Below are 18,654 nucleotides of genomic sequence, written 5' to 3' on the forward strand. Positions count from 1 at the left end.
ACCAACACATACCTACTAAACCTCTCGTGCTCATGTGGACTGGATTGTTCCTCTAGGAAGTGGAGGAGTGCCTCCTCTGAATGTATGTGTAGACTTTGACACAGTGGTCCCAACAATCCAGCACTAGCAGTTGTCCTTTCTGGGTGGTGGCCACTCCCACGGGGCAGGTCAGCCCTTCCTGGATGAGAATTTTGAATCCACCCTCTTTGGGAAACTGGAGGATTTCTTTCCTGCCACTGTCCGTTACCAGCAAATCCCCATTGGCATCCACACACATGCCAGTGATGCAGCGGAAGTCCTCAGTCTCTGAGAAGAAATGGCTGAGCTGCTTGCCTAGCTGGCCATCGGTATCCACTGAACCAATAGAGAAGCCACCCTCCAGGTGGGGCTCATTGTGGCGTTTCTCAAAGTTCAGGGCCAGGCCCTGGGTGAAATAGACTGTTCCAGCTGCATCACATGTCACAAACTTTGGCCGCACAGCTGAGCACAATCTGTTGTAGCTGACCACACCTACATTGCGGTCCACTGCTAGACACCACAGCTTGCCACCTTCCACATCTGACACCACAAACTGACCTGACGGCATGGCAGTGATGCCCCAGGGTTTAATCAGCTGGTTCTTATGGCAAGCCACACAGTGTCCATCCATAGTGTAGACTTTAACTGAGTTATCATAGTTGTCAGTGACCCCAATCAGGCCTTGAGGAGTGACAGCAATGGATAAGGGAATGAGGTTAGGCAGATCAGCCCCAAGGAAGCTCAGGACAAAGTTGTCAATGCTACTGGCATTGCGGCGGATTTCACGCTGGAAACCTTTGCGATTGAAGATCTGGATGCGGTAGTTGCCACGGTCAGCCACCAGGACCTCACCTTGTGGTGTTACACAGATGCTGACTGGTAAATTGAACATGCCAGGTAAAGTTCCCTTGCAGCCCATCTTCTTCACAAACTGGCAGACTGGGGGTGCTGCGCTTGCCCCAGCTCCTCCAGGTGACCCCCCACCTGCATCCATAGATTTTGACTTAAAGCTGCCTGGTGAACCACATACCGCCTCCTCAGCTGCAACCATGTCAATGTCTCTGTATATATCCACTGGAGCCGATGCACCACCTATAGCCCCTACTGCCCCAGCTACACTCTCTACATCACCTTCAAGTGCAATCTCCAACCCACTTGCCTCATCGTCTGTATTGACAGAATAAGTATTGGTGGTCAATTGGCCCACTTCTACAGGTTTAGAGTGCTCTGTTCTGATCAGCTCTGGCTCTTGCAGCTGAAACATGGTGGGCAAGGTGCTCCTCAGATCCAGCTCTTCATCATCATTGCTTCCGCCATCATCCTTTAGCAAAGCAATATCGCCCTGCCTCACCAGCATTGTCAGATAATCACAGCGCGACACCACTTTTACCTCTGCAATGTTAAGGAGATATGTCTGCTCCTCCAGGACATGCCCATTTAGTTTTTCCACTTCTGCCATGGAAGCTGTGAATGTCCTTCGAGACCTCTTGAGCTCTTCTTGAAGCCGTAGCTCAGCTGTAGTATAGTCCTGCTGCACTGCCTGGTACTTTAGTCTCAAGGACTTGGAAATGTTTTCAATAGCTGTCTTTTTCTTCTGAATTTCGCCCATAACATCACGCAGAGCAGTCAGCTTGCTACCCAGTTCTTTACGACGCTGTTCAGCAGCTACCCTAATCGGATGGACTGAATGGCCTTGATGCAGGTGACCCTCCCCTTTACAGAGCTCACAGAGGACTGCGGCACAATCGTGGCAGTACTGTCGTGGTAGGCGGTTGCAGCAGGACTTGCACATTAGGGCAGCAGCAGCAGCACTGCAGGATGTAGTACAATCTAGGATCTTGAGCACAGTGAGATTATCGGCCAGCTGTGAGATGCTGCTCATACGGGAGACCTTGCTACAGAAGGGGCAGCGCACACCGTTGATAGTATTGGCCAACAGCTTCTCTAGACACTGCCGGCACACTGTATGACCACACTGCAGGAGTTTGGGTCTCATTTGTTCCTGGTTGTAGGTCTCCAGGCATATAGGGCATTCAAGAACCTCCCTAATTAGTTCTGGGTCCAGCTGGGAAGATGCGGCCTCCATTATGGTCCTCTCCTGGAGTGAGAAAAAACAATAAAGAAATTACAAAATGTTTTACCATTCTGTGTGAGAGGAAAGCATAATGTCACTAATTCAAGTGAGGAAATAATTATGTGAGTATCATGTTCAATTTGTGATGCCCCACAGTTGTGTATTGTATTGGACTCAGCAGTACTTTGTAGTAATAGATATGTGATACTCAAATTACACAAGTAAGTCTGACGTTCATCTGATGCACTGTGACTGTGTGACAATAAATGATACAGTCCTAAAGATTGCCAAAAACCTAAAGTTAGTGAGCCAGTTTGCAGCTTATTTGGCAGCTATAACTAGCAGAGCAAGGTAGCTCTCCTCTGTTTCAAAGTAGCGAGTTGTCGCAGTGTAACTGGCATAAACATAAGGCGACAACTATCTAGCGTTACTCAACAGGATGTGTTGTTGACAAGGCAACGCTAATATACAACTCAATACATCCTCTCGCTAGTAACGTAACGTTACATAAGTGCGCTTCCACAATAAGGCAATGGTGATAATGGCAGGTATCTAACTAATTAATGAATTGTTTTTTGTCAGTGAGCTAACGTTAACTGACCCACCATCTTTCCAACGCAGTTTAATGTGGTTAGCTAGCTAGCTAGCTAGCTAGGTTATATCTAAGGGCACCATCGTGATCTCTTGATGCTTAAAAATAGGTTGACCTTGCAGCCCTGACTTACAAACAAATTACATAGAGAATTTCCATAATTTTAGACAGGTAAATCGGAGGCCTCGCCACAAAACAACAAACGTTAAAGCTGTCACTTGACACAACGCGACAATGTTATTCAACATTGTCACAGGGCTGGTTTTGTTGAACGTGCATTCAAAACACAGATATGCGGCTCTTCGTAATGTTTCTCTTTTGAAATTCCTGCTTTAAAACATTACCTTTTCCTCAATGTTAGCTGGTTGGAAGTACAGAGGTTTTGATGGGCGTGCTGTGTTTCGGCTACTGCAGCTGCTATGACAGACTGCAGTGTTGACGACGTCACGTACGCAGAGCCGTGGTGTTACGTCATACGCACAGCTCTGAGCTTGACTGTTGTTTTGATTGGCTGCTGTGTAGGCTTGTATATGTGTACGCCAGGGTCCTGATGCAGTTTGTGGGATTTTACTGATATTGATTAGTTAACTTGAGTGAACAAGTAAACAGACCTGTAACTGAAATAATTAGTCTGCAGTTCTGTCCTCAGGATACAACTGAATGTGAAAATATCCAGATGTGGTTCAGTTTCTAAACGTGAGCCAGCAATTATAGAAAGAGACCACTAGATGTCAGAATAAGTCTTCTAGAAGATGTCCATTCAACAGCTTCACAAAGTCAGTAAGAGTAAATGTGTGACCAAAGAAACGGTCTGCTTTTCTTTGATCAAGCACTTTTAAAATAAATAGTTTTTAAAGAAACATGGAATATTTATTTAGATTGTCATCATCAACACCTCACTGGAGACATGTCATGTGCCAGTCCAGTTCAAAACCTCCACCATCATCACTGTCCCCCAAAAAGCAAGGACTATAGGACTTAACAACTACAGACCCATCGCCCTGACCTCTGTGGCAATTAAGTAATTTGAGCTCCTTGTGCTGTCACACCTCAAATCCATTACTGACCCTCTCCTGGACCCCCAGCAGTTCGTTTACATAGCCAACAAGTCTGTAGACGACACAGTAAACATGGCTCCCCACGTCATCCTCCAGCAATGTTATTGTATTTTGGCTTGATAATCTATTGATAGACTAGAATGAATTTGTACATTATATTTGCATATGTCTCTCTTGCTACACCATTATTGTGTAATTAATAGTGAATATAAGCTACTGTAGATAACAAGAGTCTGTTAAAATCAGAGGTTTGTGGTACATGTAGCACTAGCGGCTGTTTTAATAAAGCAAAAACAACAATGCCAACAGTAACCATATCTAACAACATCTGTATTGAATTGCTATGGAAGATATCTGACACCTCTGCTGTTGTTGCCTGGGCAACATAACCCTGGCCAGAGGGTACGTGTCCCTGATGAGTAATTATACTGCAACCAGTCTACAAAGACATTTTAATTAACAAAGGCAGTGCAATATCAATGGCTAAGAAATTCACTCCATTTATCTTTTCACTGTGTTTGATGACAGGCAAGTGTAGTACAAGCATCACATTCATTCCAAACAGCAAAGAGATGTCATAGTTTATAAAAAGTCCAAATGACAGGCCACTCCTTTAACTGCACCAAAATACATGTGGTCCAATTTAATTTCTCCATGTGAAGGGTGTCACCATTGGTAAAATGTCAGTGAAACTATACATTGCACAAACACAAATAAACAGACACACAAAGTACTTTAGTGATCCCAGATGGAAATTAAATGTTACAGCAGTTTGCTGCCAGTCTCAAAACAAGATTTAGGGAAGGACAAAAGTCCAAAAATAAATAAAAAATAGGAGAAACAAGATTGTGCATGGAGAAAGAACCTGTGCACTAGTAATGTCAGCTGACTCTGACAGTCACATTACCTCGGCTGTGTTTTATTTTCTCCAGAAATATTTGACAGTGCAGAATCTTCCATGAAATGCATTTGTTTACATACATTAAACAATTGCAATCGGGGGTGAAATGCGTTAATTGGGGTAAGAGTGAATTAGACTGCCTAGCCACAGCTAACCTGAGCCACAAGGCTTTGTTGTGAGAGCTGGGCCACGACAGCTCTTTTCTGTGTCTGTGTTGCCTCGAGAAGTGTATGTAATTGGGCTCTTGGGCCACCCCTTGAGCCTGTTTACATACTGTTGCACATGAAGTTACCACCCACCTTCTCAACTGATTGCCAGTGTCTTACAGATGCACACAGGGAGTAGGCCACAAAGACACACATACATGTATGTACAGACTCAATTCTCTCTCACACACAAACACACACACACACCAGTTTCATTGCTAAAACTGAGGACTTAAGGGTCATGTCCATGGTGTTTTTTCTGGAAATCTGGAAGTTTCAGTGACTTGGGGTGCAGTTTATATTAAATAATTTAATATTAATATTATATTAATGAAATATATTTTCGATATGTTAGATAAATATGTTCTCCCTTATGAGAATCTCCACGGAACTCATGACCCCAGTAATGGCTCAAAAATTGTCTACAGCCATTTGTTTTTTCTTTGGCAGTGAATTGTTGTTTAGTTTAGATAGCTGTACATCCATTTTCTTCCTTCATGTTGAAAGTTAAAAGGAACTTTACTTTTACTTTCTTTTCATCCCTTACATATTTTCATCATTTTAGACTGAATATGGGCTTCTTTTAGAATATTAAATATAATTTTAATTTGGAAGGCAAGTAGGTATGGAAATGAATGATTTAGGGACATATGCACAGTTTTGCTCACTAATGTTATTAGGCTTTTAACAGTGCAACATAACACAGCCTTTTTACAGTTTTGCATGTAGGTACAACAGGAAACAAAACCTTTTGCAGATTTGAGTTACATCAAGTGCTTTTACTTTGTGTGAAATTGAAAAATCTTTTGAGATATATTGTAATTTAATTTTTCATACTATATTTGCATGGTGGAAATATCACATCAACTTGACACCTATGTGATTTTCCCATGCAAATAATATTAGTCCTTGAAAACATCCCCACCTGTGATGTTTTTCTCAGAGCTGCTAAATGCCTGCTGGTAAAGCACGTGTGTCGGCATGTGTTTGTGTTTGAGAAATGAGCGGTTGAAAGTTTACACACCCTTTTTCGTGTCTTGGGTTAACCTGTTTAATATTGTTGACATTACAGGAGTCCAAGTGAAATTGCACACGTAGACACATTTAGACTTGCTTCTCTCTGTTTCTCACATACGCTATTTGAGTATGTTGTCTTTTTGCCACTGACAACAGCTTGAAGGAGGTTTGAGTTCCTGTCATTAAAACTGTTAACAGGAAATAAGTCATTCAAAATATTAAGCCTAATTGATCCCAATTACCCCACCTTGAATAATGTCAAGGGCTTTTCCTGCTGTCTTACCCATTTCCTTCGGGTTTGGGGTTTCCCTTGTTTTTCCTTGGTCTGCGCGTGTATGTGTGCTTATGTAATACTGTAAGCACTGGTAATCTCAATGATCCATCCGTGTGCGTCTGTGTGTATGTGAGTGGGGGTGTGTGACTTTAACATTTGCACATTCGTGTGTTTATACATTTATCCTCATGTCTGGGGCTGAAGCTTCATTAATCTGCATAGGGTGTAGGTTACTTAATACTCAATGCAATCTACACTTCTATTCAGTGTTCTGCAATATCGAGTGTTTGATGACATTTGCAGATTTACATTTCTCATGCATCATAGTTTCACTGACTGATGATGTATCATGTCTCAAAGCTACATCATAATCCAGAAAACCCAACTTTAATGCACTTTTCTGTTACTAGGAAGAATCCCGTATCACTCATTTGGAATACTCACATGAGTCCTCTGTCCTTGTAAAGCAAATAGACACACAAGCACATCTGCCACATCAGCACAGATGGCATATCTGCTCCATTTTAACATGTGGCCTGAAACACTCAACACCCAAGTAGCATTCTCTCCTGTTTCTACTCCTCCCCTGCTGCTGTCGCTGCCTCCTCTTTCCGCATGGTGTGTTGTTTTCTCACTGAAAGAGGAAATGATGAGAAAGAATCCCCCCAACTCCAGTGAGAACATCAAACAGTGGTAATTGACACTCAGGAGAAGAAGCCAGTGACACCCCTCCTCCCTCCCATTCATCCTTTGTCTATAAAAGCTGATGACAGTAAGGGATTAGTTGTTGTTTTTTCTTCTTTTCCTTGGCAGCGAGTAAAAGTAAATCCAGATGCGGACGCTCTATGCAGCCGAGGGACTGTGAATGTTCTTTACAACTCAAGTAAAGATTCATAAATTGTGTTACGGAAGTAAAGATGAGAGAAAATTAAGGAAGAGGGGATTGATTTTACAATTTGGAAAGAATGAATGTGAAAGTGAAAGAGGTGGCTGTTTTTTTACTAAATTAATGTAAGTATTTATTGTTGTTAACTTTATTTATCTCTATCTGCACCCCCTCCTACCCATGCCCTCCCTTCCTCTCATGCCTACAGAGGCAACAGACCAGGGGGTTGGTGGAGGTGGGCGGCGTGAGTTGAAGTCGGTTCCCTTCATCAGCTACCTGTCGGCGCTGCAGAAGAGCCAGCTGTTGTCTGATGACATGGTGAATGGCGTGGAGATCCGCTGCGACGAAAAGGGCAGCTGCCCAGCTGGCTGCCACCTGTGCCATCACCAGGCCATGATGGGAGGAGTATCAGGAAGAGGCCGCACTGGTAACAGCAGGAGCGGAGAACAGCCTTCCCCCATCCCTGTGCTGCTGGAAGTCAGCCGCGTGGTGCCCCTCTACAGCCTGGTCCAAGACAACGTCACCAAAGAGGTGAGAAAGCAGCGTGGGGGTAGGAAGTCTGTGTGTGTGTGTGTCTGTCTGCTTGTGTGCACGTGCATGTGGGTGTGTGTGTGTGGAAGGAGAGGCTTCAGATCAAGTTACGTAAAACCAGAGAATGACGAAGAGAATCAAGTCAATAGATGTGATACAAGAAAAAAGCAAAAATAATTAAAACATCCACATTCAGGAATTAACTTTTACCAGTTTGTTGTAACATCAAAAGTATTTTTTGAATGAAAGGAGTGAAATGAAAGTCAACATAATGTCATTGATGATATGGTTGAAACCTGGATTTCTTTTAAATCCTGACATTTTGTGAATTATTTATATTCATATAAATATAAACTGTGTCAACTTGCATAAAAGTCGGTATGTGATTATACTAACGCTTCTGCAAACAGAAGTTCACTGTAAATGTGAGACCAATTAAAACATGTGTTGTGCCGCCCTGTGACAAAAGGTGCAATCTGTTCTGAAAGAGTAGGCGGCATGTGTTTATTGTCCAGTATATTTTACTTATATACAATCTCATGCCATGTGGCGGTGTCGTAATCCTTTCATACTGTTTGCATCCATTGTCCTGTGAAGCGTTTAAGTGATGCAGTTGTAACAAATCCCCTCTAGGTGGCATTAGTTGGTTAACTTTGACCACTGGAAATGAGTACTGTAATACAGAGGGCATAAAAAAGATGACATCATGGTTTTCTCCTCTTGTGGGAAAGTCGATGTGTATATGTGTGAGATATGTGTGTGTGTGTCTGTGTCTAAACAAACATACACAGCTGAATGTAATATCAGCTTAATGGCCACATGTTGTGTTTATGATTCATCCTGTATGAAAAGTCTTTGGATCTATGTGCAGTGAAAGTTAATCATATCAGCTTTCTTTTCCATAAGGTAATTTGGGGGGGGGGGGGGGGGGTCTGGCTTCACTTGACATTTATTTTACACATTTCGCTCTGTTTGGGCTTCCTTGCTGCCTTACATCCGGTACGTGTCTTCTCTGTGCATGTGTAAGCCAACACAGAGCTGTTTGCAGGTGACTCACACACCCCACACACACGCATGCACACGCCATAGGGAGCAGACTGGTTCATGCTCTCCCCAATCAGGCATCTAATTACCTTACCTTCTGAAATTACTGCAGGCAATAACAATACCAGAGGCAAAAAGACACACACACGCACACACACACATAAATATATATGCACTCACGAACACACAACAAAGCCCCCTGTACGTGCCGCCCATAACAAGCACCACAGCCCCAAAGAAAAGAAGGCACAATCAATAGCAGACGATCCCTAGTGGGCCTCATCGATAGCTAAACGTGAGGAAGAGCAAAATGTCTCTTTTCCCTCTCTTCCAAACACCTCGCTATGCATCCTTTTCTCTCCCCCTACCCAACCTGTGGTCTTCTGGGGATGTAGAGAGTGAGATGTACGAGGAGGAGGAGAAGGGCTAGACTGCAGTGGATCGCTCTGGCTAGCCCTTCTGAGGTAGCTTGAGGCAGGATTATTAGCTTCTTATTGATGTCATCGACCTCTTGAGAGGGAGGGGAGTCCATCACTCTGCTCCTTTTTTTTCTCTCTTTCTCCTCTTCTCTTGGCCACAAGTGCTGCTGCTTGTCTGAAAGGCACATACGTACAGTATATTGCATTAGACACGAGCGACACAACAACCTGCACCTCCATTCACACAACTGCTCATTCTCTCTCTCTCTCTCTCTCTCTCTCTCTCTCTCTCTCTCTCTCTCTCTCTCTCTCTCTCTCTCTCTGTCTTTGTGTGTGTGTGTGTGTGTGTGTGTGTGTGTGTGTGTGTGTCTTTCTCACACACACTTCTTTATCTTTCTACTTGACTGGGTCTATCGGGAAAGACAGATGCCATGTTGCAAAAGCTTTCTCAGAGATGAGGTTCTTTTTTTTTTGAACCCCCTGAAGCAATCAAAATAGAGGCATAGTTGTCCAGCTTATGATTAGTTGGTCTGAGGTCATACCTGTATGTGTTTACCTATTGCATGTGTCTGTGTATGCCCACTACTGGGTTTACATTGACCTGTCACTCTTTCTTTGACTCCCTTACTCCCTCCCTGTCTCGGCTACCTGCATCTTTCAGTGGCCTCTCCCTGGTTGCCTGACTGACAGAACATGGCATGTCCACATAAATCTCCTTATTATTAAGCCACAGGGAGATTTTGTTACAATGTGGCCCCTTCCTTGAAAAGACCACTACCAGGACTGAAAAGAAAAGGAATGAAATGATAGAAATAAAACTGGCATTTCTACCTTCTTTATCTTGCTCTGTCAAAGAGGAGAATAGGGAATAAAGTATTTCTTCGTGCATGTGCCCAGTACTGACATTACCAATGACTAGTTAAGGATTTAGGTATAATAATACCTGAAAGACTGATCCTATCAGCAAATATTGGATAGTTACCTGAGTATTTCCTAAAAACACGATAAAGTGTTGGGGATGTTAAAGGGTAGAGGGGAAAAAAAACATCATTCCACTTGCCTCTTATGGGATCTATCTATCTATCCATGCTGGTAGTTTTGGTTTGAAGTGTCCAGATTTTAAGATGTCTTTCCCTGATATATTTTCCTCAATCCCAATACTATGAAAGTGAATGGAACATGACATTTAAAAAATTCAACAGCAACATCACAACTTTCCAGAAATAATGCCCCTTCTGGATTATCCACAGGCCTCATTGTCCAACTGTTGCTATAGGGACCATTTCCTTTGTAGGAAGACGTTCCAATGAAAACTGCTTAAAGGGAGGTCCGTGGATTCTGCAGTAATGGGGACACTTTTTCTGAAAAGACACGTTTCTCTTGAAGTTTTCAAGTGTATTTTTTCTGTGCCAATAACACCACAAATACAATTCCATAAACCTTCATTGTATTTTTATGTACTGTTTCATCCCAAAATGTTAGCAAATAAGACCAGAATCATCTTTGTGACTAAATAGTAGGGGCATGACATTTAACCCATAGAAAGCTGGTGTAGATAGTTGTTTATCAGAATCAGAAATACTTTATCGATCCCCAGGGGAAATTACACAGTTACTGGTGCTCTCATTCAAGAGTAGAAAAGTAGCATAAATTTAGAAATGAGAAGTGCATTCATCAGTTGCATGTATAGCTAAATTTGTAGATACTTCATTGTGCTTACTCTTCTGTAAGAAACATAATGATTATGTTTTGCATTTGGAAGGAAAGGTTTGAGGTTTACTCCCTCTTTGTCTTGGTATTCTCAAGTTGCTCTGTTCTCGGGCTTGGCTTGCTTTAAACCTGGTCTTGACTTGAATTCGACTGGAACCAGTCTTGGAATTGGCTTGGACTCCTCTAAGGTGGTCTTGCTTACAGGCCTGGTGTGTGCACGCAAATACACACACGCACACAGATACTCCCCTGTTTTAGTGCCAGAGAAAAATACCTCAGTGGATAAATAAATAAGCTAACGCCTGTGGAGCTTGCCAGTGGTCCTATGTCCTGCATTGCTGTGACTGAATTATGGCAAACCTTTTGAACAAATTGGTTGTGAGTCTAATGGGTCAGAATGCTCTATATCTTGCAGAGTGGCCGCTGTCATGCTCATACCATAACGCACTACTGCAGCCCCTTGCAGGGGCGTGTCTAGAACATTTTCAGTGGGGGCACAGAAGCAAAAGAGCAACATATTTGCACCAAAAAACGAAACAGGTAGCAGCATTACACACAAGAGCAGGGCAGGTATATTTGCAATGTGTGGGGGGAGCTTACTTTAGGGGACCTTCTTAATAATGAACACAATACAAAGTATGCCATACGTCCTGTTCTCATTCTAGTTATTTAAGAAAAATATAAAAATTCAAATAGCAATACACCCTGAATGGTGCTGCCAAAGGCAGGCAATAGTCCACCGCACAGCTCAATCCTGCCGGTCTCATAATCTAATGCACACATAGAAAGAAAAAAATATCAGTTTTGATCCTAGTAACATCACTTCAGTACCAAGGAGAGCGCATGCTCTTATAGATCATTAAACAGATTCATATAAACTCTCTATGGCCAGTATGTACTACACTCAGTTGCCAGTGTATTAGGCAAACATGCACTGTAGCTAAAACGAATGCAGTGTAATACTGTCCTGCAATAAATCCTACCTTCATGAAAGTTATAATGTTCAGTTTTTGTTGAAACAGTTTCTGTAGAGGTGTTGATTCAACTTTATGATCATTTTGGATGATGTAGTTTGTGGCGCCGTTGAACAGTATTGTATCATGCAGAGAGGTGTTTCTGTTATTTAGCCTACCCTCATTGATATACATACATGAGGTAGACAAAATCATATAAACACCTGCCAGTATAACACAGTGCAGTTCATTACATCCTCCAAAATGATCATTAAGTTGAATCAACACCTCTCTAAAACAGTTTCAACAAAAACTTAACATGAAAACAAAAATGTATGGCAGGGCTGTTGTATTAGTTTTAGCTAGGTGTGCCTAATGAACTGGCAACTGAGTGTAGGTTCTGGTCAACATTTGGTCCATAAAGCATTAATTACATAAGCAGTAGTATAGACTTGTCCTTTATGCTCCAGACAAAACGAACTAAATCACTCACCCTCTTTCCTATCACAAAGAAAGACCTAACCGAAACAGCGCCCGGCAATTAATGGTTCAAAGGCAATATCGATAATTATTCCATTAATCATATCGATGGCAATGTCCAGCAGATCAAGTTTTCTTCTCGAGTTTCCACTGAAATTTGTAATTTCTGTCAAATTGCATTAATTTTCATTTTCTCTTATTCCCCTTCTATTTTGCCTTTTTTTTTTATTGTTGGCTTAGATTGTTATTTTGTAAAACACACTAAGGTAGCAGACTAACAAATAAGTCAATTCACTTTTCTGGAAAGCTTAGAACATCCTCAGACAGAGCTGACGCACCTAAAAACCAATATCTGCTGTTTGAGGGTTCTCCAGGGACATGGCAATCCCCCAACAACCTCTGGGTGAACCAACCCTCCAGCTGCCCCCAGTGTCCAGTTTCCTGGAAGTACTACTTCTGACAAGGCTCCTAGAAGCAGCCCATTGGTTCCTTTGTTAACACCATTAGCCTTGAATGATTGGAAAGGCTACATAAACCCATTCGTGTGTGCGCACACACAGACATACACACTTAGGTCACCATTGATGGTGTCCTGTGTGTGCTGACTTAGACTCTTTACCACCACTGGTGATCATCTTATAAATCAATACTGTGGGCCAGCTGGCCAGTGTTTTCGTGTATTAGCCTCTGAAGATGGACAGTAATATGGTCAGCTTGGACTAGACAAACAGATTAATACATTAAAGAGGTCACAATGGCCTCCCTTGCCTTCTTCTAAGTCACGACAGGCTTCTACGAAAGTGAAAGGTCCAAATAGTATTTTGGTGCCAGTGAGTCTGCAGGGTCTAGATGATGTCAAGACTAGGAATTTGCGGCTGGAGTTGTTGCTGATGCTCAGTGGCCTTGCTGTTCACTGATCTTGTCTTCAGTTCAAAGCAGGGGGTGATTACATTTCAGCTCAATTTGTTCAGTATCGATAAGGTCAATGGAGATGAATTGTGGCATATTTGTGAAACGGTATACCAATGTGTTATTGTAACCATAGGAGCATCACCAGTTCCTGAAAGCAAATCTGTCATGACTGCATAAAAAAACTGTCCTACACTGTTACAGTCATTGCTCAGATAGGACCCTCTTTGTCAAAACACTTGCTTTTCTAATATGAAGCATAATGGATAAGGTTTGTTTCATAGCCCAATCTGGCCCACACAGAATATATATGGATCTATAGTGTTCTGGGAAATGCATGATCTGTAGTTAATCAATACAGCATAGGGTATTCTCCTCTTTCCATCTATGACTTATCTAGCAACAGCATTGAACACAGAAGTACTCTCTCCAGGGCCTTTCAATGTGTCTGTTCATCTCACTAAAGGGTTTTCCTTACTGACCCAAGCCTTTTTCTTAACTTGCACCAGCAAGACATATTGCTGTCTTCACCACCACACACTTGACATATTATCACTTTGCATGTATCGGCTAGCTGTCATTTTTTCGTGCTTTTTTATAAATCCTCATCTCTGTTTTACCTCCCGTGCCCCCCACCCAATCCCCCACCTCACTCTCTAAACCACAATTAGATTCCCTGTTTACCCAGTGGAGACTGGCTTGCATTACTCTTCAAACATAAACACGGCGGTAATCGCTTTGTCTATTTTTCACATGTGCAGCCATGCAATCAAGCGAGTAGACCCATATGGGGTTTTTCTAAGAATCTGGTGGTGGTAAACGCATGGCAGTCCTGTGGTCTTCCTCTCTTTTGCCCCTAGCAGCGGAGGTCATTTCTCATATTTGTCTAGTCTGTGTGCGTGCATAGACCTTGAGTCCAGGTTTTTCTTGTTGCCTTTGTCTGTGGCCTGCTTCCCATTGACATGAGGTGGCAAGACCCCTGCTGCTGTTGTTTTCTGGCAGCAGTTAACCACATGGGCTCAGGCAAAGGGGGAGAAATGTAATTACCTTTTTCCCTTTTTTGGTTTTCCAGGGGGTTATTATATGGCCATGGATTACAGTGCTTGCCTCCCCCCTATAATAACTGCATTCAGCATGCTCATTTAGAGGGGCTTGTATTGGAGCATAAATAATGGGATAGGCTTGACTGCTGAAGGATCCTGATCCTGTCTCACAGTAAGGTGGGGAACGTTTTGAGAGTTGGGAGTCTCCTTTTTTCACACCTTTGTTTCCTTGTTCATCTTGTTGATTTTTGTCCTATATTTCCTTTGGTCTCTCCAGTCTCATCCTCCCTTTTTCCACTCTTTCTTACGCTGCTGCTCATTTAGGTCACTTTCACTCTCAGGATCCTTTGCCTTGAGTGAAAGCAAGTGGTAATGGAAGAAGTCATTTCCCATGAAAAACTGTTGAGCTTCCTTTACAGCTAACAATACAGTGTTGTGGAAATGCTAACATCAGCTTCTGAGTGCATACCCTGACTCTTTTTTTGGCCAAGCCGCCTGCCTTTCTGGTCAGGACTATGCCCAAAGTCATCTCAAATGTCACTTTCACTAATCAACACACTGCAGAAGTCTTCCTTGGCATTTCTCCAATGAAATGAAACAACCAACTGTGGAAATCAATCATTAATTGGAGTGTGTGTTTGTGCGCGCATGTTTGCATGTGTCCATGTGTACACGCTGCATGTTCGCGGTTGTCTTAAAGATGTGTGTGGTCTCATCAGTTCCTTTGCTTTTGGATAAGTGAATGTCATGGTGTATTGGAACAAAGGCCTGGCTTCTCTCTGCGTTTTGTTGGATGCCTGGTACCCAGTGATAATGTTTCCGCATGGTTCCAGTGTCCTATTTTTGTGACCATGATCAACTACATCTCCAAAGTTGTCTGCATGAGGCAGCACTGCCAACCAGTTAGAGCACATAAATAACTGAGTGCTCCATTGATCCATAGTGTGACAGGGGGAGCCAGAGTGCTTGCGAACTCCCTTGAACTCACTCTCTATCATGCCTGTGGCTTTAGGGAAAGCCCTGACATTATACTTTACTGCTTTGACGGTTATATTGGCATTTTGCTGCCTTTTAGAGGATGACTGAGCTTCTGCCTTTGATTTTTCTTTCGCCCGTTAATGAAGCAGCACAAGGAGATGTTAGGAGATGATGTCATCTCCTAACATCTCCCCCTCCTCCATCCCCTTCACAGACAGGCCGACAGCAACAGCGACAGATCCACACACACACACAAACATACGCATAAAATGGAGGAGGTGGGGAGTGTCACAGCTTTCACACCTCCATCATAAAAGTCACAGTGCATCTATGATATCACAGTGTAAGCTTGTCGATGATAGTGAGATGTTCCTGCCTTCCGGTAATTGGGAACAGTGGGTATGAAAAGGTCACTCTGTGTGTGTGTGTGTGTGTGTGGGGGGGGGGGGGGGGTGTACCTGTACTTCTGTCTTTGTGAGACCCATTTTTAGCTCTAGACCTTCAGAGATAGGACATATTTGCAAAGTGAGGACATTTTTCACTTCATCAAAGGGCTATTGGTTTGATATGTTGGTGTTGTTGGTTAATTTTAGGGAATGGGTAAAAGAAAATTAATACAGTCAATGGAGAGTCATCATATGGACAAAAGTACGAGGATGTGTGCATGTGTGTGTGCTGGTATATGGAGGGCATTGGTGGAGAAGGTGGGTGGGATGGGAGATGGGGGTGGGGTAAGCATAGATGGACAGGGAGCACATGTTCCAAGAGATAATTGCATTTCTCTCACCTGTTACCCTTTACAGGCCTTCAGGAGCGCCACAATGAGCTTATACTGGTGTGCTGGAAAGGGCGATGTCATTGATAACTGGTGTCGCTGTGACCTGAGTGCCTTCAGCAAAGATGGCCTGCCTAACTGCAGCCCCCTCAGGCAGCCAATGTAAGTGTGAGGTGACACTATGACACCTAGGAATTCATGCACGAGACAGATTTCATGGATGCATGCACTCATGCACACTCACATATGCACATGGACATGCACACACATACCTGTCTGTACTGACTCCTGGGGCACTTGAGAAAGTTGTAGACACAAGCACAGCCCCCAAAGTTCTAATAGCTGTCAGTCGGTCCTTACACCCCTCTGAAAAGAACATGCTGTCATTCAAGGTGTCCTAATAATATTCTGGAGGCTTTTGTGAGTCATCCACCTTGGCTATTGTTGCCCTGAGAACTTTTAAAGAGAAACAGGAAGTTGAAAGGGCAAGGCTTCAGAGGATAAGGCTACAATGAAAGCGTTTAATTAACGAATGAAAATAAAATGTGCCTATTAGTATATTATACTCCAGAATGAGGGGCAACATTTATTGGCACCACTCTGAAATAACAATAAAAGCTTAAGAAGGATAAAATATAGTGAAGCTGAAAGACAAGATTCTGGGCTCCAAAACCTGATGTTATTTGCACCCAATGTGATGATTTTTTGCAAAGGTCCCAATGCCATTCATCAACTATAACCAAATTTATAGTTTGGCATAATTCTTGCTCTTACTTAAATGTCATGAATTCCATGCCATGTAGCAGTAATGCTGTCACAAATTTGATGGCAAAATTGCTGACAGGTGTTTTTAAACTCCACCTTGTCATTGTTGATATAGAGTCATTTCTGAGTGTTTGTGATGCCCAGAAAATTGTATTCCTCGTTTCACATCTTTCAGTTTCAAGTCTTTGTGGGCCAGTGTGTCATGTGATCTTGCAATACCGACTGTGGCCACTATGTCGACATCTGCAATATCCTGTATACTGTTTCCAGGGTCAAGAATAAACATTGAACCTCAGCTTTTAAGCCAACGTGAATGAGAAGTTCTTAAAGCGCTCAGGAAAAGGACATTTGAACATCTACAATTCCACGATCATTCTGCTCATTAAGATCATGTGATATGATCAAAACCTCCAAAACAGCTACTAAATAGACCTTGTGATGAGAGTAGTCTTAATTCTTTAGCAATACTTTACCAAAACTCTTTGTCTTTGGGACATACACATTGATATTTAAGACTTAGATTATGTTGCACAAGTATTGCACAAGTAGTTTGAGACACTTTTATGGCGGTTTTGATATTGTTTAGTTTGTGGATTGTGGTTGTGGAATTGGAGAGGAAGGGCGTGGTGCCACAACCAGAGTTTTGGTCAGGCTTTCCCTGGGCCCATGCTCGCTGGCACGAAAGGGCCAGTCAAGAGTTGCTGCAGCAGCCAAATCTCCAACTTTGGCCAGTGTCTCAGTGTAAGGCCAGTAAAAACCTGCAGTACCTATTATTATTGTCTAAAAGGATGAAACGGAATGGCATGCTTTTTATGAAAGAGGGATAACCTACCCCTCTCAGACATTGTCACAGACACAGCTGGAGGGCAGGCAAAATGGAAATATTATTCTTTTATCTCTTTTGAGGGATTAAAGAGGGAAAACTGAGCAGGGAACACTGCTGGAGAACAGGTGGTATCGGAATGCTGTTATGTTCAAAGCAGCTGTTTGCCATCCTGTTGTCCAATGTGATATAGGCAGAGGTGTGACAGTCTCTACTCTAACATAACAATGACCAGATGAGATTCTTACTCATCCATTGTAGGTTTAGGTCCATACCTTAGGCATTGGGCACATACACACACACAGTTTAATTTCAGAAAATTCCAGATGAGGGCAACAAACAGTTACAGTGATAGTCTTTTGATCTCATTGTCAATATTTATCTTATTTCCATATATTAAACCTTGTCCTCTCTATGTAGCTTACGCCTAGCCCCTTACCTGGAGCCCTCAAGCACAATGGTGGCCCTGGAGTGGATGGATGTGGAGCCTCTGATTGGCTGCAAAGTTTCTGACTACATCATCCAGCATAAACGAGTGGAGGATCCCTCGGAGGCAGAAGTCTACACAGGTAGAAGTTCCAAGCCTGAGTTGATTTACTTTTTGTTAGTATATATATATACTAGATTCTGTGTTCGACTAAGTAGAGTAACTGCTATGCATTGCTGAGAAAGCTTAAGTTATCAACATTAATGTTTTGTTTTCATAATAATAAGTCAACGGCAAGATATAGCTCAGTAGCAAGACTTCCATAAAATGTTACTTTAGAAGCCAGTTGTATTACAATACATTCAACTAATGTTAGCCAAAGTGTTAGCTACCTTTGTTTTAGCCACCAACATAAATTCATATTTGATTTAAAAATACGTCTCGCAATGTATTACATAAACAAAATAGACATATTACATTACTGTCTAGGAGGAAGAAGGCCAATTCAGGATAGGTTTTGAATCCTTTCAAAGTTCTCTTCATCTGTTGAGTGGCACTGTCCCTTTTAGCTTTTTTTTTTGTTCTTCAGTCAATTATTGTCTTTTTCTCTGTGTTGTTCGTGCCCCAGTTTAAGCCATAACCACAACATAAAATCAAAAATTGAATTCTCTAAAGAATAGTTTCCTCCTGCTTATAACTGGCTAACATACTACTCACTGTGAAACTGCCTGGGAAAATGTAAGCATAGGCACTTCCGGTCTGCATGCTGAA

At 42.5% G+C, this 18,654-nt stretch overlaps 2 protein-coding genes across 3 annotated transcripts in view; one reads left to right on the forward strand and one right to left on the reverse strand.

Moving 5' to 3' along the window:
* Positions 1-18,654, forward strand: part of LOC139301041 (astrotactin-2-like) — a 241,614-nt gene that overhangs the window by 186,791 nt on the left and 36,169 nt on the right. For both annotated transcript variants that reach the window (XM_070924304.1, XM_070924303.1), the window contains 3 exons: positions 7,235-7,557; positions 15,897-16,030; positions 17,877-18,025. In XM_070924304.1, the coding sequence (XP_070780405.1) occupies positions 7,235-7,557; positions 15,897-16,030; positions 17,877-18,025 (606 nt within the window). The remainder of the gene's footprint in view (positions 1-7,234; positions 7,558-15,896; positions 16,031-17,876; positions 18,026-18,654) is intronic.
* Positions 53-2,104, reverse strand: trim32 (tripartite motif containing 32). Its single transcript, XM_070924305.1, has one exon. The coding sequence runs from the start codon at positions 2,102-2,104 to the stop codon at positions 53-55; it is 2,052 nt and encodes a 683-aa protein (XP_070780406.1).

Source organism: Enoplosus armatus, chromosome 18 (genome assembly GCF_043641665.1).
Source record: "Enoplosus armatus isolate fEnoArm2 chromosome 18, fEnoArm2.hap1, whole genome shotgun sequence".
Lineage (NCBI taxonomy): Eukaryota > Metazoa > Chordata > Actinopteri > Centrarchiformes > Enoplosidae > Enoplosus > Enoplosus armatus.